Source organism: Eptatretus burgeri, chromosome 4 (genome assembly GCF_056783735.1).
Source record: "Eptatretus burgeri isolate ZD-2024b chromosome 4, Ebu_testis_v1, whole genome shotgun sequence".
In the NCBI taxonomy this organism is placed as follows: domain Eukaryota; kingdom Metazoa; phylum Chordata; class Myxini; order Myxiniformes; family Myxinidae; genus Eptatretus; species Eptatretus burgeri.
In genome coordinates, this window is record NC_140964.1 from 106,838,506 (window position 1) to 106,865,205 (window position 26,700).

The 26,700-nt window shown below is 41.7% G+C and overlaps 1 protein-coding gene across 2 annotated transcripts in view; it reads right to left on the minus strand.

Annotated features, from left to right (window-relative positions):
• Positions 1 to 2,817: 2,817 nt before the first annotated feature.
• The window catches only part of LOC147028845 (EF-hand domain-containing protein D2-like), a 39,476-nt gene continuing 15,593 nt past the window's right edge, over positions 2,818 to 26,700 (minus strand). Inside the window, exons 2-4 of one of the 2 annotated variants that reach the window (XM_085879618.1) lie at positions 18,974 to 19,121; positions 14,034 to 14,168; positions 2,818 to 5,665 (exon numbers count right to left, since the gene is read on the minus strand). In XM_085879618.1, the coding sequence (XP_085735744.1) occupies positions 5,531 to 5,665; positions 14,034 to 14,168; positions 18,974 to 19,121 (418 nt within the window). In that variant the 3' untranslated portion in view covers positions 2,818 to 5,530. Of the gene's footprint in view, positions 5,666 to 6,978; positions 13,480 to 14,033; positions 14,169 to 18,973; positions 19,122 to 26,700 lie in introns of those variants that run through there. The other variant, XM_085879619.1, reaches the window with a different exon arrangement.

Below are 26,700 nucleotides of genomic sequence, written 5' to 3' on the forward strand. Positions count from 1 at the left end.
GTTTTGGGAATTGGTATATAAAAATGGTGTTCATAAAAGGGGAACCCAACAGTGTTTTCGAGTCCTTTTTGAGTCGATGTCCATGTCAGCAGTAACAGTATCAGTATCAGTATTAGTATTAGTAGTAGTTTGTTCATGTTGGCAGTAGTAGGTGAGTGTGAGGGGGAGGGTGTGGGTTATGATGGATCGTCCTTGTGTTTAACGATTTAAATGATAAACTCAACGATTTAAATGGCTCCATCTCCACTATTGAAAGTAGACGCTTGCGCTCAACAATTGGATTTTTTTTACACTCAACGACTTTTAAACGGTACCACTCAGCTATTTTCATTGTTTACAATGAACGATTTAAATTGCTGTCACTCGCCTTTGTTTTTTGACGCTGGGGTTTGGAAATTTGAAGCGTTTCTTCTGAACGTGTTAAAACGCTCAAACTCGACTATTTTAAATAGACGCTGCCGATGGACAATTGGAATCATAGCCAAGCTAGACATCGAAGTGTGAACATCCTCGTCATGCCGAAGAAAAGTTTGAAGAATGCTGCAAATAAGTGTCCTGGCCGTGGCCGTGGACGCTGACGCAAGGACGATCCATTATACCGACGTCTTTCAGCCTATGAGTAACTTAAAAGTAACGTCTGTCGATGTGTGGCAACGATCGCGTAACGTGCCAACAACACGTTAATCATAGGTTAGAAATAAGTTTCGGGAACGCTAAACATTACCTCGGCGTGTCTCAACTTATGATTAACTTACAAGTAGCATGTGTTGACGTCTGTCAACGATCGCAGACCGTGCATACAACTTGTGGTCAGCGTAGCGGAACGTGTGAGTCATACGCCGACATACGTCGTGAAATTTCAAGCATGAAAAAAATTTGAGGACAACCAAAAAGTACAACGACGTATGGCAGTGTTTTTCAGCGTGCTCTCAATGTTATCAAAACTTACCCATAACGTATTCAACGTGTGCCAGCGTTTTAGAAAAAAAAATTCAAAAATCGGCATACGTTGGCTAAAACGTCAAGGTGTGACCGGGCCTTCAGGTCCAACAGTCAAAATTTGGTCCAACGGACCAACGAGTATATAAAATGCTGCAGATGACATTATGGCTGGAAGCTGCTGAATGCTGAAGTTTAATTGGTAAATATGTTGTGCCGTGTCGGGGATTGTTGGAGACTGCCACACACGACACCTCGATGAAAAACTGTTGCCAACTCGTCGTAAAAGTTGAACATGTTCAATTTTTACAATGATCACCAACAAGTCCAAAAACCTTGTCGACAATGGCAGTCAACCACCACACCTTGCATGATAATCAAAGACTTTCACAGACTAAGCCGTCGCTGACGACCTTGTTGAGTTGCATTGGCTCGTGCTTAACAAAATGCATTCTAATTGGATCAAATAGTCATCGATGTGCTGTGGTGTAATACGGTGCAGGGTAGTAAAATAGTCTCTCCCATACTACTCATTAAAGGCAAACATCCTGCAGTTTTAATTTGTTCTCTGCATTTTCTTTTTTGCCTCAAATGCATATATAGGTTTGATTATGACTTATGATAATCTCAGATATGTCTGTATATTACAATTGCAAAGTATTTCATGATGTCAAGATGATGAAGATTGAAATTCAATGGAACTGGAGAAAATGCCATACCTTTTGGGGGGGGGGGTGACATTAAGAGAAACTGAACTATATTGCTTTGCTTTCAAAAGAACTTGAAAACAGGAAAATGTATCCACCACACATTCAAAACAACAAAGACTCCACTTTTGTACATTGCACTGACGAAGGGTATGTATGTACACGACAGCGCTTCTCCAATTCCCAGTAACTTCGAGGTTGTTGAAGCTACTGTGGTTTTACCAATGCAGAGCTTCGTTGGGGTATAAAGATTACAGTGGATCTGGTTCTACACTCAAAAATGTTGTGGTTAAATTAGGTAACTATGAAAATGTGCTCCCAGATCACTCAAGCACTCTTGGCGAGCCTGGAGGCATTGTCGCGTACCTCAGGCGACGGGCTTGACTAGCCAGCTCGAAATGTGATCAAGGTGTGCTATTTGCACACATGTTCTGAAGCGTTTTGGAAGAGCAGAGAGAAACCTCCTGCGAATATTGCATTGAAACAATTTGTTGTGGCCACAAATGCTGTCACAGAAGATGTGCATTTTACACTTGTTATGGTTAAATTAGACAACTTTGCTCAAATGTCTTTTTTGAAAAATAAAAATAAAAAAAGAGATTTGAAACGCAGTCTATTCTTGTGTACGACAAATTACAGCTCACAGATCTATGGCCAAGTTGGACAGCCAAGTCACAACACTGTTTTTAGGTGGATTGCCCTAAATCCTTCAGTAAATTTCCGTCGGTGACGCTCATTCACAACGTGATGAATAGTCTGATCTGGCTGACCACAGTCACATGCTGAGCTGTCTTTAAAATTCCATTTGCGGACGTGGTGCGATCTCCTTGTATGGAGAGTACGGATCCTGCCGAGTGCAGACCACTGTTTCCGGGGAGGTCGAAACCTGTAGGCACTGTCGGATCACTCACCAGGTCTTTGTTTGCGTTGTTATTCTGTGTCCAGAGATTGCGGCACTTGTCCTTTTTGTTAAACCCCACATCACTCAAAACATTTGCAGAGGCCCAAAAAAAGGTTTGCGCGGCTTGAATTTTTGAAGCGCAATGTTGTCGGGTGTATAGATCAAGTTAGTTCAGAGAATGAACGATTAATATTGAAATAAACACACACACACACCTCCCTTCTCTTTAGAAATAGCCCAGGTGAGGCTATGGAAATACAGTACAAACTCTCAGGGTGGGTCAAAACAAATAAGACGTTTGTGACCATTTTAATTATAAAAGCTTGAGATAAAATGTGAGATTGTGCTTTCTGAAAGGTTACAGCAAATTCCTTCCACAATGCAAAAACGTCAACGATGACAAAACAGCCGTTCAGCAAAACCATCCGCAGTGCTGAATTAAACTCGCTCGGATGAAAAAAACAAAAAAACAAGCAGCAACGCACGAACACGATTGCATAAACCAACAGCAGAACATCATGCAGTTTGCACACACAGGCAAAATGCTCAATCGTTCAGCAAACTCCAATATACAGCAGCACATTGGATGAAAACTCCCTCCTTCATTTGGCACAGACGTGTGAAAGATTATTTGCTAAATACGTACCTCCCATGTTATAGGTTTTGGTGCTGAAAGTGAAATCACAAGTTAATCACATCAATTGTAAAAAGCCTTCAGACTTTTCACTATTGTAATGCCGCAAGTAATGGAAATGCAAGAAGCGTTTACAAGGCCTTGAAAACAAGGATAGATGAGAAAAAATAATTCAATGGTTGATCATCTCAATCAATTTTGCATTAAATATCAAAATTGTTAGCAGAAGAAAAAAAAAAAACAAAAGGAAGGGTGTAGGGAAGGAATGCTCGAAAGCCAGATTGAAACGGGCAGGCCCCTGAAGCACTCGTGCGCATTTATAATCCGATTTGCATCAGCAAGGCAATTACTTGCAAACATAGACATTTTCACATTAAAAAGATAAGCAGCAACAAATGTGCGATTGCAGTTTGACATTCATTGGAAGCATTGGTATCATTGCTTAGCCAGATATTACTTGGTTGGCATAACATCAATAAAAAACAAAAACAAAACAACAATGCTGGGTCCTATTCATGGAAAAGTTGCAATTGACATTCTCTTTTCGTTCGTGACAAAGGGTAGGTTCATGGCTCACGGAGTATTGGGGAGAAATGGTTTGAATACTTACATCAAGTCAAATGTCACAGCTGATTGGTTGACAAGATGGAAGGTGTGTGCGTGTGTGTGCGTGTGTGTGCGTGTTTGATGAAAGGAGCAAACTGACCTCAGATGTGACACGTCATTGCGTCACATCTCGGGTCAGTGTGCTCCTTTCAGTAAATTTATTATTCCCGACTGCAAACCTCCTTACTGGCGATCAGCAAGGCACAGACAATGTGTTTGTGTGGCTGACAGATCGTGCAGTGGGTGCTGTGATGGAACTCTATCTGTGCCCTTCTCTACATACACACATATATATATATATATATATATATATATATATATATATATATATATATATATATATATATATATATATATATATATATATATAAAAATCGCACACACTTTAAAAAGTTGAGTTCTTTTAAACACCACACTAAATTGCCTTTTTTATTCAACTTTACTTGCAAACATTGATCAGCTATTGAATGGATATTCGACGAATGGAAGACGATGCTAACCAATGTAAATTCCAAGGAACATTGCCGAAAAGCACACAAACAAATGCACTACCCCATCGTCTTCTGCACAGCACCGCAGGGATGAAAAGGTGTTTTGCGAAATTGGTACAAAACAGAACGCACAGATTAACGTGGCCCACTGGCACAAATTTATGTATATTAGACACCGTATAGCCCGTATAGTTTTCATTTTCAATCAAATGATGAAAATATGATCATCAGCCTTCCTCCCGAATAATAAATACAGCTTTCAGAACTGACTATGTCGAAGGCAGTCGATGGCACGTTTAATTTCACAAAACCGATGGCATTTTTGTTCTCTATCCAGCATCCTCACTTCATTCCACAGTCATCCATTTATGCCTTTGTTTAATAATCTCATAAATGGTGTCACTCGCTGAGGTCGAACAATGTGTTTTAGCGCTGCCGTGACTGGACGTGTAAATGGCTGTGTGTTCCAACAATCGTACATTCTCGTCACAAATTTTGTCGATTCTTGGATCAAATTGGACGGAAAGGTTTGCAGCACATGCTGGATGTGTTCGGTGAATAAAATCTAATCTCGGCCCAGCTATAAACCATCACCCCGGTGCTTTGTAGGTAGGGCGCCACATCAATGCGTGCACCGTCCCTCAGATGGATGTTAAGCTCGGTATCCCATCTGCTGGTATTAGTTGGTGGACCTGAAAAGCCGAGTGTCCTCAGGAAGAGTAGGCGAGTTATCGCTGGCACCCTGAACAAATACAAATGCTCTAATCTACAGGGGGCACTGCATCAGCAGCATCCCTGCACGAACTGATGCAAATGTGCAGCCACATGCTTTATACAGATACAAACTAATGGACTGTACCTCCCTCTCGTGCCACCCTAAACTTTCTCACCTCCTCCCCCCCCCCTCCCAATAAAAAAATACGTTTGGACCAGAGGTTGTTTGTTTTTTAACTCAGTAATATTATGGCAAGCAAATATATTCTTAGCCTTTCCGTTAAGAAGTATAAAACACCATGCATTTAATGAAGCCATTCAATTACTCCGTCACAAACTTTCTCAATCACGCTCTCCCTCTCACAGGAGTGACCTGCCAAGCAGCAATAATAATTTTATGTACCATAAGGCTTTGCCTTGATACGACAAACTCCACAGTCACTCATCTCAATCTTCAGCACAAAGTCCCACAATTTACCTTCAACATAGCAAGCACAGACAAACACAAGGAATTTCATTCGCGGTCTTGCACTGCAGATCATTGCTTAAAGGCAGACTGAAGCTCTTTGAAAGCGTCTCGTCGTTGTTTCTTCACTTCAGCCTCGTGCCTTTTCTCCTCCTGCTCCGCTCTGATTTCTGCCTCAAATCGACTCCCTTCAGCCACAGCTTGCACCTGCCAAGAAAGCGTCAGCTATCTTCAGAGACAAAAGAAAATCAGAAATCCTTGTGTCGTTCCGCATTGCATCCGATGAACCAACCCATGAGTAGATCAAATTTTTCCACATCTTACAGGTCAAATGCAGCGTTTTGCCAAACAAAAGCATCCAGGTATTTTGCAGCCTACAAAATGCAAATACAGAACACAGAATCTCGGCTCATGGAAGTACGAGGGGACAGAGGGTAAAACGCAATGCACTTGACAGTAGGGCTAAGTATGGACAAATATAAAGGTATTTAGAACACCTGCAGAACAGGTGCTTTTAACTCGAGAGGTCATAGAACACCTCGCCTCACACCGTGTTGAAGCACACTTAGTCCTCGATTTACTCTCATTCTATTTACGTTTTTTCGACAACACCTCGGACAAAGTGATGAACAATTTATGATTAACACCGTGTAATTTTCGAGTTTACGGTTTTTTGACATAGAAAACGATTTAAATTTCACGCCAGCACACAACGGGAACGGAGGTATGAACGCAGATCAAGAAGTCCTGTACATAATTCAATTTGAACAAAATAATGATTTTAAATATCGAAAAGAAAAAAAAAATACAGAAGTTGTGCCATTTAAGCAGTCTTATGCACCAGCGTATTAGCCCCGTTGGACTTAGTCCGATATGGGGGTCTATGGATTTGGTCTGAATTTTCGTGTCCATGCGTGCGTCCGCAACAATATCTCTAGCAGTATGGAACGATTTTATTCATACTTGGCAAAAAGACAACACAGGATGGTATACAAAAGCACGCCATTTTGTTTTGAGTTCAGATTCAAGATGGCCGGTAGGCGGCCATTTTAGTTATTAAAAAAAAAAAAAAAAAAAAAACACCCGATGTTGAACGTGTTCTCAACCATGTCTCGGACATGCATTTACCGATGTTGTTTAAACGAGTCACACAGATAATGAATGATGGCTTACATGCACACGTCATTCTTTTTCGATGCCAGATTCAAGATGGCCGACTCGCGGACATTTTACTTGTAAAAAAAAAAAACCCGATGTTGAACACGTCCTCAACCATTTCTTGGAGAAGCAAATTTACCGATGTTGTTCAATATCGGCAAAATCACAGTACATGATGGCCGACTGGTAGACTGGCGGCCATTTTAGTTGAACATAAATGTGGGCTATCCCTTTAACTCCGTACAGCAAAATTACTAAAAAAAAACGGGGGCTATGATATTATGTCTTTTTTTTTTTAAACTTGTTTAACATGTCAAAGTACTGCAAAACTGAAGGTTTTTTGGAAGTGGTAGGAAGGCAATTTGTGTTCTAGTGTTCAAGTACAGTGGCCTGCAAAAGTATTCACCCCCCACCAAAGTTTTCACATTTTGATGCCTCCTGAGCTCATTCCCTGATGTTTTCAAAAACTTAATATATAGTCTTCACAAACCACTCCAAAGCGATAAAGCTAAAAAAACATGCAGACAAAATGTGAATAAGTTAAATCAACAGAGAAAATCAGACGATTCTTGCATAAATATTCAAACCCTTTGTCTAATTAACCGTAAATTACTTCAGGAGCAAATTATTTGTTTGAAATGTTACAAAATAAGTAGAATATGCTTCACCTGTATGTAATCAGTGGTTTAAATTAAAAATGAAGCTCCCCACTTATCTGAGGAGTTTGAAAGATGCAACTTGCTTGGTCAACCAACAAGGCAAACATGAAGAACCATTGAGCTTTCCAAAGAAGTCAGACAAAGTGTTGGAGAAGCACCGTTCAGGACAGGGTTCCAAGAAGATTTCAAAGTCACTCATTATCTCTGAGTATGGTGAAATCCATCATTAAGAAGTGGAAGACATATCATATATACCACCCAGACTCCACATAGATCAGGTTGCCTATCCAAACTCAGCAGCCAGGCAAGGAAATGGTTCGTGATGTCACTGTAAATTCAACAATGACTTTTAAAGATCCGCATGGCTCTATGTCTGAGATGGGGGGTCAGTGTTCATCAATCAACAATATCCCATTCCAGTCACAAAGCTGGCCTCCAGACAGGTGGCAAGAAAGAAGCCATAACTGAAAAAGACACATCTTAAAGCTCACATGGAGTTTGCGAAAAAGCAACTTAATGGTACAGCAGACATGTGGAGAAATGTTTGTGGTCAGATGAGACAAAAATTGAACTCTTTGGTCTAAATTCAAAGCGTTACGTCTGGCGCATGCCCCACATGACGCAACACCCAGTCAACACCACCCCTCGTGTCAAGCATGGTGGTGGCAGGATCATGTTATGGGGCTGTTTTCATCAGCATGGAATGGCAAGTTTGTCAGGGTGGAAGGGACAATGGATGGTGGAAAGTACAGGAGAATTCTTAACGAAAACCTGCTTGAGTCAGTCATGAATCTCAAACTCGGTAGGAGATTCACATTTCAGCAGGACAATAATCTGAAGCACAAAGCTAAAGCCACAATGGAATGGCTGAATAAAAAGATAAAAATAAATGTTCTTGAGTGGCCCTGTCAAAGTCCTGACTTGAACCCAATTGAACATTTAAGGTGATACTTGAAGATTGCAGTCCATCGACGATCTCTGTCAAACTTGGTAGAACTGGAGCAATTTTCACGTGAAGAATGGGCAAAGATTTCACCACCTCACTGTGTAAAGCTGGTAGAGACCTTCCTCAAAAGATTCGTAGCAGTCATTACTGTATAAGGTGTTTCCACAAGTTCTGACCTAAAGGGCTGAATAGTTTTACAACCAGTGAATTTCGATTTGTACATGTTTTTAGTTGGTATTCCTGACATATAACCTCCTTCAACTATAACAATGTTTCGTTTGATCCCTCCAGTTTGAATAAAGAGTTCATTTGGAAAAATTGTTTCCACATCATTCGTAATTAATCTAAATGTGGCATTATTGGAAGGGGTGAATACTTTTGCAGGCCACTGTGTATGACTAAATTGAAAGAAAATAAAGATTTTAAAGGCCGTAGATAAAAAAGAAATTCCAGAAGTTTACCAACATTGACGCAGTGTTTATTACGCCACCTTATCTAACATGTTAGATTATGTATTCATGCCCTTTATGACGTCCTTGGAAACAGTAAGTTTCCTGTTTATAATGATTTTCCATTTTGTTTGGTTGCCAGACAGATAGAGGGGAAAAAATATTTTAGCTTTCACCTCTCTGTGCATGTGTGATCTGGACGAATTCAGAGGTAAAGTACTGCTAAACAACAGGTATATTTTCCGATTCGTGTTCAAAACAACATTCAAATGAAATGAAGTTGTTCCTCGATCATAAACTGATGTTTGTGGATGGACGGACGGGTGGACAGACAGAGTGAACCAAATGTTTAACCCCACTTTTCGCTTCGTGTGCGAAGAGCAACGACCACCATTAGAACATCTGCTCTCGGGTAATTGTGAAATTCAGGTGTTCAGGACAACATTACAAGTGTTGACAAGATGTTCAAAAAAACAATCACGCATAATGCTCTCTTCTGAATGCGTTCAATACATTGGGCTTGAACAACAGTAATGCCAGAAGACCACACAGGTGCTCCACGTTCAAGCATCGGAAGAATGTACATTTTATAGATCAAAGGCAGATCATCAACCTCAACTCTATTTTCCATTAATTTCCTCAAAATATAAAGTCACCGTGAGACATTACTAACAAGACGATGAACCTGTTGATACAATTTAAGAATATTCTGGATAGCGCCAAGCAGTTTGAGAGAGAGAAGACAGTTTCTAGTGGCACATGATCAAACTCCAATTGAATAAAGGGGTGGGAATGATGTAATGAAATCTGCAGAAATTTACACTCAAGGCGGTCACACCTTGATGATTTAGCCAGCGTATGCGGACTTATGAAAAATTTGTCTAAAACGCTGGCACACATACGACGTATGCCAGCATATGACTCACACGTTCCGCTACGCTGGCCATAAGTTGTAGGCACGTTATGCGATCGTTGACACACGTTGACACGTTACTTGTAAGTTACTAATAAGTCGAAACACGTCGAGGTAATGATTAGCGTACCCGAAACTTACTTATAACCTATGAGTAACGTGTTGTAGGCACGTTACGGCACGTTACGCGATCGTTGACACACGTCGAGGCACGTTCAGTGTAAGTTTCTCATAAGTCGAAACACGTCGAGGTAATGCTTTGCGTACCCAAAATTTATTTCTAACCTATGAGTAACGTGCTTTGAACGTATGTGTAACGTAACTCCAATGCATATTGACGTATGTAGACGTATTTGATTGACGTCTTCCGGACGACCACAGAACTTGCTCAACGTGTTTCTAATTTACAGCTACCGTATAATGGCGTATTGGCAGCGTTAAAAAAAACACAACAACTTCCGATATTTCGTCACGTGCCGTTACGTAACGTCCGATTTCCTCTTCAGTTTGCTCATGTCTTGGTATTAGTTCCTCTTCTGTGAATATTTTCTGTTTGAGGATATTGTCACAGACGTCAAAACTTAAAAGCAAATGTTCGAATATATTTTAAAATTCGTGATAGACTTAAAAAAAAAAAAAAAAAAAAAAAACAACAACAACCAGATATTTCGTCACGTGCCATCACAGAGCCAAGGAGAAAAAAAGAAAATGTGCCTCGCCGGAAAAAATAAGTTTCGGGTATGCTAAACATTACCTCGACGTGTTTCGACTTATGAGTAACTTACAAGGAACTTGTGTCGACGTGTGTCAACGATCGTATATCGTGCCTACAACTTATTCCCAGCGTAGCGGATCGTGCGAGCCATACGGCGAGTACGTCGTAAAATTTTCAGCATGCTTGAAATTCCACGACGTACGAGACGTACCACGAAACATGACAGCGTACTTAATCGGCTTTCAGCGTGCTCTTAACGTATACACAACTTACCCATACCGTATTCGACGTGTGCCAGCGTTTTAGACACATTTTTCATAGGTCGGCATACGCTGGCTAAATCGTCAAGGTGTGACTGCGATGTTGACACTTGCAATTTTCAGGCGGTTTTGATTTAAATCGGCGTGCGGCAGGTTTTTAACAGGTTAGGCTACGAGTTCGTCGGCGATACGTGCAGCGCGCTATGCCTAAGTTAAACTATCATTGGGCATATGTAGTGAACGCCGACAACAGGCTAAGCATTCGCTGGTATAAGTTATCTATAAGACAACGAAACATTGTGCCCGTTACCAATATGTTATGCATACGACCAACACTTCAAAAAAAAAACATCAAAATTTCAGCACACGCCAACGTTTTACGTACATTTTTATACGTTGCCATTGCTGGCTAAATCGTCAAGGTGTGACAGCGCCTTTAGTTGGGTGCAGCTTCATATCGTTATCACGATCTTATTCAGTGAGAGAATCAATATGAGACTGTAAATGTGAGTTATGTACAGTAACTTTGATACAACATCAATAAGGCGAAGATCAACCATTGCCAAGAAAATGATAGGACCTAGTTTTGTACCCTGCGGAACACCACGTTAGATCAAGAGAAGTTAATGTTGATCTGTGTTATAGTATTATTTACATGACCGAAGGCCTTCGACGTTCAGCATCTCAAGGATTCCTCCAAGGATGCTGTCATGTGAGCTGGCCAAGTAATGCACGACTGAACTGCCTTTCAGGTTGCCAAACTGTTGGCAGTCAAAGCCATGTTGTATAATCCCTCATCACCCGATCGGCAAAGAACTCAAATACTCGTGCAATCACAGGTGTGATAGAGATCAGGCATAGCTGATCACAACTCATAACAGGTGAACTCTTTGGAACTGGGCATACTAATGCAGTTTTCCAAATTTGAGGAAGACATCCAGATACAAGCCAGAAATTAAAAATTTCAGTCAGTGGTTCCGACATGTCATACGCAAATTCCTTCATGAGTCTTGCCGGACAGTCATTTGGATGAATGGCTTTGGACGTGTTGACTGGACTTCAACGACTAAACACCACAAGTCGCTCAATGATTGGAGGAAGTGAAGGTTCACACATACTCCAGAGCATTTACAAGGTGAAGGTATGGCATGCTAAAACCTCTCTCTCCTTTTTCAAAGTCCAGACACTTTTAAAAGTTAACTTTTGTATGGTTACCAAGCTGTGCACCATCAATTATCAGAGCATTATCACCAGGATGTCGCATTTTCTACTTTAGTCATGAAAATGTAAAATTCGAGAATGATGGAAAGACCAAGTGGTAATGATATTTTGCTGCATTTCTCATTGTATTGATGTGTCTGGCAGAATGGTGCCTTTGAGGTGCACGTTTACCTTTGAGGCAGAGCAGGATGAACCAAAAGACTGATACCTTGGTGCTACAGTAAATGAGTAATGTCACCTACAGGGGATGCAACAGCTAAACATATGGGAAGGAAAGGTACAGCATGCTACATGAGTTAGTTAACAGCTTGATCAAAGACACATTGCAGCACAGACAGCTTGAAGCAGAAGTGGTCGGTTTCACTGTCTTTAATAAGATAAACTGCATGAAAAGGCGAGACCATTTTACAGAATAATAATAAAAAAATTAAAACATGATGAAAAGGGATGATGTTGAATTATTCGGGCAAACAGGATCGCCTAGAGGTATGCGCACTCGCCTCGAAGCCGTCTGAATCCCCAACCAGCTATAAACTGTCGTCCAGGTGTCTCGCAAGCAGGGCGATTCGTCAATGTGTGTGCCGTCAAAGTTTTTGGCCCAAGTCTTTCATGAACCAGTTGACCAGGCCTGATATTCGACGAAGCAGTTAGGGCAGGAATTTGGAATTTGTTTACGGTGCTGGCGATGGTTCGCCCACTCTTCACAAAGGACACCGTGGGATATTTAATGTCCAGCAGCTATGAAAGGAGGATCTGATAAAGGAGAAATGGTTGATTGTTGAGCAATGAGTCCATGGCACCTTCTTTGTCCAGGAATATAAAGCTGACAGACTAGCCAGTGGAAGCGATTACAGAGTGCAGGCCAGACCATTCTGCCTCATTGAACAGCCAGACACAATGATGCCTTCATCGTTCCCCTTAAGAAGGATAAAGATAAACACTTTCAAGAATATTTGACCTGCAGAGCCAAGAGGAGCTGAGGCATAGCAAGAAAGGTTGGAGTGAAAGTTGGACATTATCAATTGCAGCAGAGAATCATAGCACGGTGCCACCAACTCATGCCGGCAGATGGGACGCCCAGTTTAAAGTCCATCGGAGGGACGGCACACACAATGGTGAATGACCCTGCCTGTGAAACACCAGGATGACGGTTTATATCTGGGCTGAGATTCAAACCAAGATGACAGTTTAGAGGTGAGTGTACATAGTTCTAAGCCATCCTGCCAGCCCAAAGAGTGCATGCCAATATTTTCTGAAAAGCACTCGTGCCATGACATGCAAACTAGTCAAATCGCATCCCCCCGCCCCCTCCGGCAAACTAGAGGAGTTTCAGCATGTGATTCATTCATGTGCAAGCAGCACCTGGGTGCTGCTCTGCATCATTTCAAGGAGTGTGGCTTTGCCACTGATGTAATCCTTTTGTTGGCAGACAAGGAATATGTTTCTAACGGTTCAGATATCAGTGAACGCTAACAAATTTGTTATTATCACAGTATATATGGAAAAGAGCTTACTTGCCTTGCATTTGAAAAAAAACCCAAAGAAAACCTTGAGCTATGAACAATTATCAAGCCTTCCAAAACAGCAACACCTCGAGTTTAAAAAAGGGACTATGAAACACCTTCAAATTTCACATCTTCAAAACCGCCCCCATCCCCACCCCTTACAACACTGCCAGGAACTGCTCAGGTGTCGAGTCGCTAGAACAAAGAGACAAGACGAGACAACTTATTCTAGCTCTTTCTAAAAGCACAACTTCTAGTCTACGTTGTGAGTAACACTTTAGTGACTCGTTACCAGAAATAAGTGAAAGGGTAAGAGATTAAAAAAACAAGAAGAAAAAAAGTGAATATACATGGCATCTCGGTCTTAATCTACCCATTGTGCCCTCTCTCAAAAATGTAGGAGTACTTTAAAACCAAGCAAAAAGACAATAACATGCAAGATACTCAGTTTGTGAGAATGCAAAAAAGGACTGGTAAAATAGGTCAACAAATTAAGGGCATTTCACAAGTAGATCATCACATTTATTGTTGTATCTCTTTTATGATATCTACCTGTGTTGACCTGAAACACCATCCCCACCCACCCACCTCGCCTCACCCCTTCCCCAAACTCCTGAGTCCGTTCTCACGATGATACTGATATTGATAAGGTAATTCTACTCGTAAGAGAACATAAGATAGACCATGGATGCAATTCTCCACCCCCCACATCAATAGGTGAACAACTGATTTGTGTAAGGTAACCATACCTTGGCTTCAAAGAAGGTCTTTGCACCTTTAACACCCTCAGTGGAGACATCAATCTCAGATAGGCGGGCAAGTGCCATTAAGCCACTATCCTCGGCCAGTTCACCGGCGGCCGCCTTGCGGAAGATCAGAAGGAACTAAAGCAGTGGAGAAGGAAGTTGGTTCAATGAGCTCCTCAATGTGGGAGATAATGTATGCATGCTGGAGTTAGTTGGACACAAAATGCAAACCTTTTCATTTAGAAAATAAAAAAAAGAAGCTGGGAGTGATAATTATAAAAGGAAAAATTGTGACATCATAAAATGCGTTTCGACAAAAAGAGATGGTTAAAAATCCCCAAAAGGGGAAAACAGTCTTGGGTTACGTGCATCACGGATATTTGAGCAAATGCAAAAATATCTTGCGTGGTCTTGTTGTTGGAACAAAAACCACAATGCATGACTTCTGAATTTTACAACGTGACTCAACTCCATTCCCCTTTTACACACTGCGAGCTCACAATTGTCCATTCTCTGGATTTTGTTCACTTTCCATAGATACAACATTTTTCAAAAGCCCCCACGTGACAGCACTACAGAGTAATACATTCCACTTCAAAATGAAGAACCACTGCTTACAAAACCAAAATCGATAAAATTGGATATAAATTTGTCGTTATGCTGTCTCCACTGTCGCAGCATTCATTTCTTGGCTTTGCCGTCATCTTGATAAAAAAAAATACATGTTGTAGACCTTAGCATAGCTTAGTTATCGAGATGACAGGTTCTGTTATGAGAGTAGTTGTCAGTTTTGATGCTCAACACCTCCGAAACGATTCACCAATCGCAACACCTCCTCTGCTGCTTCGACCTTTTGCACCATCATGAAAAGTCTCTTGAGCAGCATTGAAATTAAGAAGTGTCATGAGCATTTTGGGCAGCTGTGGATTAAGGAGAACTCCAAAGTCGAGCCATCCTACATCATTCACTGACCTCACCTCTGCCATGACAGCCCAAAAGTGATCTATAGTTGCATCCTGAGATGGGTTGAATATAGGAAGCTGGAGATCAGATCAATCAATCTCATTTCCAGTGAATGAATGAAGGGATCTGCCAGCTCACAACACATTTGACACAAGTTTTACCATGACTGTGGATGGAGAAAAGCCAAAATCCTTGATAGTGACAAAAGGAAACGGTGTCGACATTTTTGAAATTTTACAAGACTCACATGTACACACTTGGAAAACTGTTTCGATAACTTTTCAAACAACTTCATTGTGTTGCTCCTGACGAAGCAGGAAGTTGTGTTAACATTCTAAAGCAAAGTTACTAATCATCAGACACTTGAATGCAGATCTTGCTGGTCACTAGTAATGATGCAAGATGTTGCTGTAATGACATCAAGAGTTGAAGAAGTTGCTAATGAATGCTGGAAGCAATGTGTACGTCATCCGGAAGCGATCCAATAAAACTTGCATGCTGTTGAAAAGGTTGGCGTGTTACTTTTTTTGTTGTCGAGTCGAGGCTCATAGAAGAGCGAGAACACAGAACAGATCAGGACGCAACATGACAAAAGGAACAACAAAAGGAAAGAGTAGCAGGTAAGGATGAGAGTAGAGGGGGTTTGGGGGGGGAGGGTGGAGAGGTGGTTTAACGGGTGTCGAAAAGATCATGGTTTTGGATGGGGGATGATCGGAGATGGTGGTGAACATCCATCTTGAAGACCTGGATGGAAGAATGAGATTGAACGGAATGTGGAAGTTGGCTCCACAGACGGTGGGGGAGTGGGGAGAGGAAAAATGAGTGGAGGTGAGCAGTGATCCTTGATTTTGGTTTCAATTTCACCAGAGGGTTATTGATGGTGGACCATGTGCGCCCTCGAGATACCTGGGCGGGAGTGGAGGGGATAGAGCATGACAAAATTTGGTGGATCAGTTGGGTAGGTGACAATAACAAGCCGATTAGATTTTGGTTAATGTCTGGATGCAGATCCGGCCTATCAGTGAGATACAAAAAGTAAACTGTTCAGCCTGGTGGAGGTATGAGCTCTTCAGAGTGACTCTTTCTTTACATAGTATTCACATGGGCTGCCACTAACTTCTTGGCCACAAACATGGTTGACCCAGCCATTCCAGCATTTAGATGAGGTAAATAAAAAGTTTGAGTCTACCTTCCATCAATCCATCCATCCAACCATCAGGACCATACTCTGCAGAGCATTGGTGCTGCCCAAGCAGTTTCCTGGGCTAGTGGGTACAATCCTGGACAGGTCACCACTCAAACACAGGATACCAGGCTGTTCTCATTTTGCTGACCTCATAAGGATGACAAGGGGATTCAACAGCCAAGCAGGATTTGAACTCAGGACCCTAGGATCTCAAGCCCACCACTCTAGACATTAAGCTAACACCAGGCATGTCTAGCTTGCACCTCTGTAAAAGTTATTGAATCCTTCTATCTCCAAGGTTTCCGGGTACGTACCGTATCTACGTATTTCCATCTTCAACCTACCTACTGCGTTTGCTGGGACAATCTTCCCACGAAAACCATTCTGTACATCAACCGTCTCAACTCCTTTTATTTACTCTCAACCTATGCTCCCTAGGTCTGCCAAAAACGATTTTCTGCATCTATTTTAATTGATGCCCTCCGAAGGCTTTAAGAAAGCAATAAATTGTGGCATTTACAGGTGCTCACAATCATAATTCCGCCACACCTCTCCCAAACGGCCATGCCTTGTGCCCTTCGTTCATGGCCCAGAACTGGTCAATGCAGATGTGACCGCCACCTTAGCGACATCACGTGAGTGGGGTGGTTTCACTGGTACCACCCAAAACCAGTAGCATGTCTTCCGGGACCTCGTTATGGCCAGTGCCATGTTGAACATCCTGTTTTCCGAGCAGGTTCACCAGTGTATATGTGGAACGCCGACGTGTTCATTGCAACTTTCTCTGCCTTCACCCCCTCTCATTATGTTGCCGAGGACTTGCCTTGTTGTTCAGAGAGGACATGCACGAATTCCCAAGCTAGCCTTCTCCATCAAACTTTACCACCTCTCACGGCATACATAAAAACTGGACTATTTCACTGCAAAGTGTCCCTAGTTGCAGTTCCAAACTACGCGAGCATTCGGACCAAGTTAACTTAACATCCTAACTAGTATGTACCTTCAACATATCTGTAATTTCTACACTCTCCACCATAAATAAAAAAATGAACATGCGATTTTTGTTGATAATTTTAATTTATGTAACAACATAGGACACAGACGAGCAAACCCCTGACAGAGCTAAATGCTGAATAATTAAATGTAGATTCTATTGTGACCTAATCAAGCAATGGCAAATGTTTGCAAAGAGGGATCACACATGACAGCAACAATCTCAATGTCTGGTATGTATGTCTCCCTCTGGCAGAATTAACTGCATTTCACCGTTGCCACATTAATCATACAATCACTCAAATATGAGCCTAGGGAATGGCATTCCATGCCCGAATGGACTCTTGTTCCAGCTGAGTGTCTGTGGCTGTCTTGGCAAGCTTAAAACACAACAATCATCGATATCTCCATCTCAGAGATGTTCAATTGCAAATTTAAATCAGGCAAAATGGCAGGCCAGGGTGTAACATCATCAACGGTGCCATTGACAAGAACATTTCTTGTTTGAATGGCTCTGTGAGCAGGAGCATTATCGTGCATAAAGATTATTCCTGGATCGTGTTGTTGAAGGGTAGGCAATACATGCTGCTGTGAGATGTCATTCATGTATTGATCTGCTATCAGATTTCAATGGATGTGGATCAAGTTGTTGCAAGAGGATTCAGTAATACCACGCCACATCATGACACTGCCATGGACAACATTTGTGACTTCCTGGACACAGACTGGGGTATAATCGCTCATTGTGTCTTCTGTAGACCCATGCATCAATGCCTTTCAAGGAGAAACCTGAATTTGTCACTGAATATAACACTTACCCATTACCTACATACATATCCATTGGACATGCCGATTTGACCACTGCAAAGATGCTTGGATGTGTCGTGGTGCAAGTCTTGGATACTGAACAGGACGGTGAGCATGGATCCCTACATCACATAGATGCCTCAAGACGGTGTCGGCCCTTACCCTACGAGATCCAGTGTGAATTTGCTGTGCTCTTGGCAGTTTGAAACAGATTGTGTAGATGGGTCATGTGAATGTATCGGTCCTGAGCAGGAGTCATTATCCTGGGACATCTACTTCTTGGCATATCTCTTGTTGATGGAGTGGCTTGATGACCTCTTCTGAGGTCATAAACAGGTACTTTCCTCATGTTAAAGAGCCTTGCAACATGGCTAATGGAAGACCCCGTTCAAAGGTGTTCAGTGACTTGATCCCTCTCATTTTCTGACAGGCATGGCATTTCAATGGATTGTGAAAGTGTGGAATCAGTGGGGATTTTTTATTTTTCATTTTTAATATGAACCACACAGTAGTGTCTCAGAACGACCATTTCAAATTTCCTCGGAATACCTTGTGTCACCTCTAAAAACCTAAAGGTGCATGAGTTGTACAAGGCAATTATGTAACAGGGAAACTTGAAATGAGGTGTTCTACACATCCCTAGTGCCTTTTTGGCACTTAGAAGGAATGCTGGAACAGTCATTCAATAGTTACATTGTCAATTCTATATTTTCAGTTTTATATCATGGAGGGTGTATGTATGTATGTATGTATGTATGTATGTATGTATGTATGTATGTATGTATGTATGTATGTATGTATGTTATCCCCCCCCCCACCCCTTTTGCTGAAAAAACACCTATCATGATGGGACACTTTTTCTTCGACAAAGAGGTGTCTATAAAAGATAGGGATGACTGTATATGCAAAACACTGATCAGTTTGGATATTGCAGTGGGTTTTAATAACCAATTAGTAGTAGTTTGAAGAACAGTTCAACTCGATGTACAATTACCTCTCGGAAGCTTAGCTTGCCGTCAAAATCCTCATCCACCTCCTTGATCATGTTCTTAAGACCCAGGTGCGTCTCTGGAGCCTCAAGCTTTTCCATCATAAGTTTCAACTCCATAAGATCTATGAAGCCATCTTTGCCAGCATCATACCTGCACACGGAATGAGAATCAAGGTTGCAACTTCAGCTACACAAGCAGAATACTTTTACAAAGCTATGAACCACACTGAGGAGAAGGAGAAGGAGAAGGAGAAGGAGAAGGAGAAGGAGAAGGAGAAGGAGAAGGAGAAGGAGAAGGAGAAGGAGAAGGAGAAGGAGAAGGAGAAGGAGAAGGAGAAGGAGAAGGAGAAAAAAAAAACAAACAAAGACTTGAAGGGCACTCTTTGAAGTCACCAGATATGCCTCTGTCCACATTATTACATCATTATACATGCATGTAGCAAGTTTGAATTAAAATCCTTGAACCCAGATTCAAAATATTAAATAATTCTGGCTGCCAGAAAACGCATCCGATCAGGTTGAAATTTACAACATATATTCCCCATGACTGAGATCACACAACTGTGACATTTCATGTCGATTGATGAAGCGGTTCAAGAGAAATAACATTTATAAGATTTTGGTCCAATCTAATATGGCTGCCAGACCATGGGACCTATTAATTATTCGTGAACACCATTGTATCGCCAAGGCTTTGGGAACATGCGAGTGAAGCTTCCCCTCGATTTGTCAAGCCATTTTGGAGATGATTTTTAAAGGTTGATTCTTCAAAAAAAACCAAAGCTGCTAAACCACATGACCTATGACATCATAGCTGGAGAACTTTTTGTTCCTCATGGATGGGCCTGTAAAGTTTCGCCACGATCTGCTCAGCCATTTCGGAGAAGATTTTTGAAGGTTTTTATGGTTAAAAACAATATGGCTGCCATACCATGTGACCGATGACATCGTCAATTTCTCCCCTCACCCCATACAATTTATCCCTGGATGACCCTCAATTTTCATTCTGATCGGATAAAGCATTTGACATGCAATTGTGACATCATAACGAAGCCACATATGACATCATAAAAAAAATAAAAAAATCACATTTCCCATGGGGAGTACTCCACATGTGCCAAGTTTCAGCATTTTCCACGGAGCGGTTTCAGAGATAGAGGTCCAAAGTTTTTTCCTTTTTTCCAAAATGGCTGCCACACCACGTGACCTATGACATCATAATCATCATTAAAACATCCTACATTAATAGTCCAACCTATGGTGAAAATTTAATGTCAATCAGATAAGCCATTGCAAAGAAAACATTAAAATTAGCATGGGCGTACGTACGGACGGACGGACAATCCGTAAACATAACGCCAACGGCGATTTAGTCAGCGGAGCCATAAAAATACTTCTTTCTGCCCTCAAGTCCTTATTTGGCTGTTCAAATATTCAACTCAGCATAGCAGCCATTAAAATCCCATGATCGTTTTCAATTTATTTATCGTGGCCTTCAAGACAATGTATCAGCACGTCTGCAATTCCCAGCTGAGCACTTGCCTTGTGTTGTTGCAAATAGCGGTTCAAATATGTACATTTTGCTGGTGGTTAACAAATACCCTTCACCACCTGGAGGCAGCGCAACATGATACACATTTACAGAGAGAATTTACGTCCCACCCCTCCCCATCCCCCAAGACCACCAGTAAAGATTAAAAAAAAAAAAAAAAAAAAAAAACACCTCCATACATGAATTGGGGTCATGCCGATCCTGTGTTGCAAGCCTGGAAATAATCAGCCCACAACTGTAGGAAAAGTAGTGTGACAAACAAACACCAGTCCGTGAATTATAGTAAGGATCAATTAGGGTTTAAGGTGAAGATATCTGTAAACCCCGAGTGAGGTGCCGAGGTGGGGCCTTGTCAAATATTCAGGAAAGAGAGGGTGGGACTGGCTTTCAGAGGGGCATCGTGCTGAGGGAGAAGGGTTGAGTTTAGTCAGGTTTTTTGGTCGCCTCACGAGGGGGAGTGGGGTGTTCAGTGTGCTGGGGTAGGTGAATTAAGATTGTCACGGAGAGCAGAGCAATGGTCTTGCCTGCCTTCACCCTGTTTGATATTTGTCGTCATGCTTGCACACTCATGTACCTGTTCATAGTCCTGCCCGTGTGCTCGTCGCCGTCATCGCCTGCTTGTCTCTCCTGCCTGTGGACCGGCTTTGATGTCTCAAGCAGAAGAGCTAAGGCCCACCCGGTTCTCGTTTCCCTCCTGGTCTGTGCTTGTGCCCGGTGCGAGGCACCTTAGGCTTCTTAGATTTTTTATATACTTGTAAATAATTATTTATTCATTAAACCCCTTTTCTCCCCCCCCACCACCCCTCATCCCACCGTTGTACCCTCTGTTGGATCAATCTTCCCGAGTTATAGTTGTTCGAGAATAAATCCTGTTAAAAGATTTAAGAGCCGCATGCGTGAGCCGGCTCCATTTGGGTTGAACGCAGTAAGAGATAGTTTTGGTTCATCGCGGGATTAAAAGCTCCCACCACTACAGGCCGTCACACCTTGACGTTTTAGCCAGCGTATGGAAACGTATCAAAATGTATCTAAAACGCTGGCGTACGCTGAACTATTGATGTTTTTTTTCAGTTTTGGCCATACAATAATGAGTTGGACGTATGCATAACGTATTAGTAACGTACACAGAACGTTTCGATAACTTATACCAACGAATGCTTAGCGTGTTGTCGGCGTTCACAACCTATGCCCAACGATAGTCTAACTTATGCATAGCGCGGCAGCGTATCACCGATCACGTGGCGTAGCCTATTAATAAGCTGCCGCTCAACGATTTAAATCATTACCGCACTAGAAATCAAAGCGTCAACATCATCGTTATGACGAAGAAAAAAAAAAGAAAAAGAAAAAAAAAAAAAACCATGAATTCTGGAACACCAACGGGTTCCACCTGTGAACCCCATTTTTATATACCAATTCCCCTAAACGCTGCCAATACGCCATTATACGGTAGCTGTAAGTTAGAAACACGTTGAGCAAGATCTGTGGTCGTCCGGAAGACGTCAAATAAGTCTACATACGTCAATATGCATTGGAGATTCGTTACACATAGGTTCAAAGCACGTTACTCATAGGTTAGAAATAAGTTTCGGGTACGCTAAACATTACCTCGACGTGTTTCGACTTACGAGTAACTTACAAGTAACGTGTGTCGACGTGTGTCAACGATCGCGTAGCGTGCCTACAACTTATGGCCAGCGTAGCGGAACGTGTGCGTCATACACTGGCATACGTCGAAAAATTTTGAGCATGCTTAAAATTTGTCGACGAGCTCGGCGTACTACGACGTATGCCAGCGTGCTCTTAACGTATACAAAACTTACCCATAACGTATTCGACGTGTGCCAGCGTATTCGCCAAATTTTTCATACGTCGGCATGCGCTGGCTAAATCGTCAAGGTGTGACAAGGCCTTTAGCGGTCAATATCGATTGACCCATTGATGCTACAATATTAAAGGTCGACATCCCGCTTCTTCTTCCTTAATCACAGAAGCACAGGCTTTTAAAACAGGCATCTTCATGATTAAACGCACACAGATTTCTGTTTGAAGTAAATTGATTAACAGCTTTCCAACCATGTAAATCTATTTGCAGCTATCCGACAGCAGGAGCTGATAAAGCTCGAGGCTGTGCTTCTTCGTAAAACACACACACACACACACACACACACACACACACACACACACACACACACACACACACACACACACACACACACACACACACACACACACACACACTTTTAGTAAAATCTGTAGTCTTTCATGTTACACAAGGGGTGGGGGGACAACCTCCAAGCTTTTTATCACAGAAAGTTACAACAAAACAACCCAACTAGTCCTGATCCAATTCCAAAAGATTGTGTGAAAACATTCAAGTGATTCACCACCACCAGATTCATGAATGCTGAGGCCCTCTCAGTCTCAAACCGTCACATGAAATGCAACTATGTTTTAGAGCCCGGTCAAAGGGATTTTGTTGCTCAGAAAGACAAATAAGCATTTTGAGTTCAAGGATGATCAAGCTTAAAAATAACACAACAAGTGGTTTCTGTGTATGGATTTTAACATGCCACTTTCATGTCTATGGAACACCCGTCAAAAGCTCCATTTACGAGCCTTGGATTCTCTTTCAATGAACCAAGTCTGCAGATGACAGAAAGATGAAAGCAAGCAATTTTCTTGCAGTCGCCATCATCGAGACCCCCTGTCATCGACCTTTGATCGAAGCTCATACACGATGACAAATGAACATTCAAATGCAAAGCAAAACTGCATTTACACAGCGAAATGTGTTCGACCTGGTTAAATCACTAAGTTGCTACACTGCACAGCCATAGGTCCCTCCATCATTAACGAGTCGTAATCTGGAACACATGCACACGGTCGTCATTCTGTGCTTGCAACTTACATGGTTAATCGCTCACCCTCGTAGATGTGACAAGCACCTGGGCTTCGTACACATAAAAGGAAGCATGCCGCCATCACGAGTAAAATATTTTCCTTCGGCCTGGCAGGATGGCCTCGAGATACGCACAATCGCCTCCAAGCCATCTTGCCTGGATTAGAATATCGACCCAACTACAAACTGTCATCTCGTAGATTCAACAATTAGTGCGAGTCGTCCCTCGGACGGGTGTTAAACGGGTGCCCATCTGCGAGCATTCGTTGGTCGACGTTAAAAAAAACCCACGGTGTCCTTAAAGAAGAGCAGGCGAGCCATCTCCGGCACCGAAAACAAATTACAAATTCCTGGGCTAACCTTAGTCGAATGTCAGGCCTGCGAAAGATTACTAATGTAGTTAAGTTGAAGGTTTACAAATACAGCACTGTGGTGAAACAAATGTACGGTAATGGCACATGACATGCCATGTTACAATTCAAGTTAGTTTTGATCCAGCATTTGTACCAATGACACTTTATCCTCGATCAAAACAACCTTCATAAAGGGGTGGGATAGCTTGGACGACTACAACTCGAAAGTGATGTAACCATCAGCAATGCAAACGCTCAAACTTGAATATAACTGGCTTTGATCAATGATCATGCATCAACTACGAGTACATGCGGCATGACTCGGACTCCAGAAATCTCAAAATAAAATAAATAAAATAAAAAAAATAAAAAAAAAACTCACCACACAATATGAAAATAGAATTGTATTTCCTAATTTCCATTTTTCAGCCTGAGAAAAATTTTCCCTCCCACCATCACCCAAATTCACCGCTATGCATGCAATGTGGCGATCTACAGATTACACAAGATGCAGAGGAGGGAGAGTAGTTTTGGGGGGGGGGGTGGGGGGCTGCACACATGGCATTGTGCAGCATATTCCACAGACACCATAATTCACTCCCGGAGGGAGCAGGTATCCTCTAGTGCTCAGTAATAAGGGCAAGTTAAGACTGGTTGTTGGAGCATTAGTGCAACGGGAAGCAATCCATTTTGTTTAATCCACCGAAGATAAACTAACAGGAGAAAGAGAACTCTACATCATAGTACAAAGCTGATACAACGAGATTAGCAGTGTGCACAAAATGAGGAAAGTGTGCATAGTTTTATTAATTTAAAACCGAATATCAACATTCATAGCAGGGTAGGTCAGGATCACACACCTGACATAATTACAACTTATAACTCACTCACACTGCCACACATCAACATATAACCATTCCCATTTCATACACTTGGAAATATTTCTGAGTTCGAAGGATCTCCCCCAAAAAGGATCAAACGTATTACATGTGAACATTGATGAAAAATAAATAAATATATGTTGTGGGGTGGAGTACATCGTATTGGGTAACTTTTGGTGATGATGAATTTGAACCACAAAAGCTTGCAACACACCCATCACATTTTTATGCATTCTTGCATGGAAAGTACCGTACAAAAGGAGATTTGTTTAAAAATAAAATAAAATAAAAACCCAGCACCTGCAATCCTCCCTCCCCCCTCTTCGCCGATTCCTTTATTCCCTCGGTTGTGTCTAACTGTGGCTCCATTGCCCATTGTTAATTTGTAATTGTCCTTTTACCCTCTGCCAAGAGCCTCAATATGGTAGATGAATAATGTTTCTTTATATTTTTTTGAAAATGTTTTCCCTCAGAACCCATTACCGGGTTCTCAAAGCAAACTTGATGGTGGTGTCCTATAATATTAATTTTCCCATTCATAAAATACTCATACGATGGCCTAGAGGTACGCACACTCGCCTCCAAGCTGTCTCACCTGGGTTTGACTTCTGACCCAGCTATAAACTGTCATCCCCCCCCCCCACAAATAATAATATCATCATTCTGCAATCTTCCCTATTCTAACTGTGAAAACCTCCTTTTAGATTTTTAGCTCTCAAAACAATTTATGATTACCTCCACTACTGAAGGTGGAAGGTGGTCATGTTTTCACCCCTGTTTGTCTGTCTGTTTGTGTGCAGAATATTTCAAAAAAGATGTGGACGGATTCAGGTTGAATTTGGTGGTGCGATTGGGTATGTGACAAGGACGAACTGATGAGATTTTGGTGAAGATCCAGATCCAGATCCGGCGACTAGGATTTTTAAAGTGAATCATCACCATTGAGAGAGATCGGGCCAAAAACGATGGATATCACGATATCTCAAAAAGTTATTGGGCCTGATATGTTCTCCTGGATCAGGCATTGCATGACAGAGGTATGCACTCGACTGAGTGCCCTTCCAGTTGAATTATTATTTTGTATGCAGTTGGTTGCATCATTGCTGGGAGCGCAGCTATGCCATTGATGCAGTGCCCAATTTCATTTTGCTGACCTCGGAAGGATGACAGGGCTGAGTCAACCCACCTGATGCGATTTCAATGGCACGACAAGGGCTCGAACTCAAGACTCGAAGATCTTCAGCCAGCCACCTTAACCGTGAAGCCAACTCCAGGTTTGACACATTCACTCAAGAAATCCTTCAATCACAACTTACAATCTGTTTCCCACTCTACCAGCAAAACACGTTTTTGTTTTTTTTGATGGGGTGATGAAAAATACAAAATAAAAACCGAGATTCAATCTCGTATCAAGAATAAAATGAAACAAACAAAAGGTATGAGAAAAATCAACTGGAATGCTACTTCGAGTAAAAACTGTTGAGCAGTTAAACAAAGAACTATGGAAAAGCAAGGCCCATGTGCGACATTATAATGATGCATCCAAGTCACGAAATAATACTTATTATAGATTCAAATGACCGAATGGAATGTTTGAGGCCATTATGCACAACAGAAGCCTATAGACCACTAAAAAACAGGCATCATCTGTGCCAATGCCTGGGAAGCTGGAGCAAAAACTGTCCCAAGAGACCAAACATAATGTCATCATTTCCTCTTGGACAACATCCTTAATATCCACAAGTTCAAAGCTGACAAGACTCTCAGCAGTATCAAGTTAAGGGTCAAACCGTTCCCTATTTCCATACATGAACATCTCCAGTTTTGATATACTGTACCTCATATTTTTGTCCTGGAGGACTTGTTGTGTGATCCAAGGCTCACAAAGCAGACTGGACATTTATGTGGAGTCCAAGGACAATAACTATGGTTTATGAGAGGGTATGGGATACAAATTCATTTATTTTTGGTCACAATTGAGGGGAATAAACATACAAAAGCAAAAAGAGAATTTTTTTCAACATCTTATCCCCATACATAAT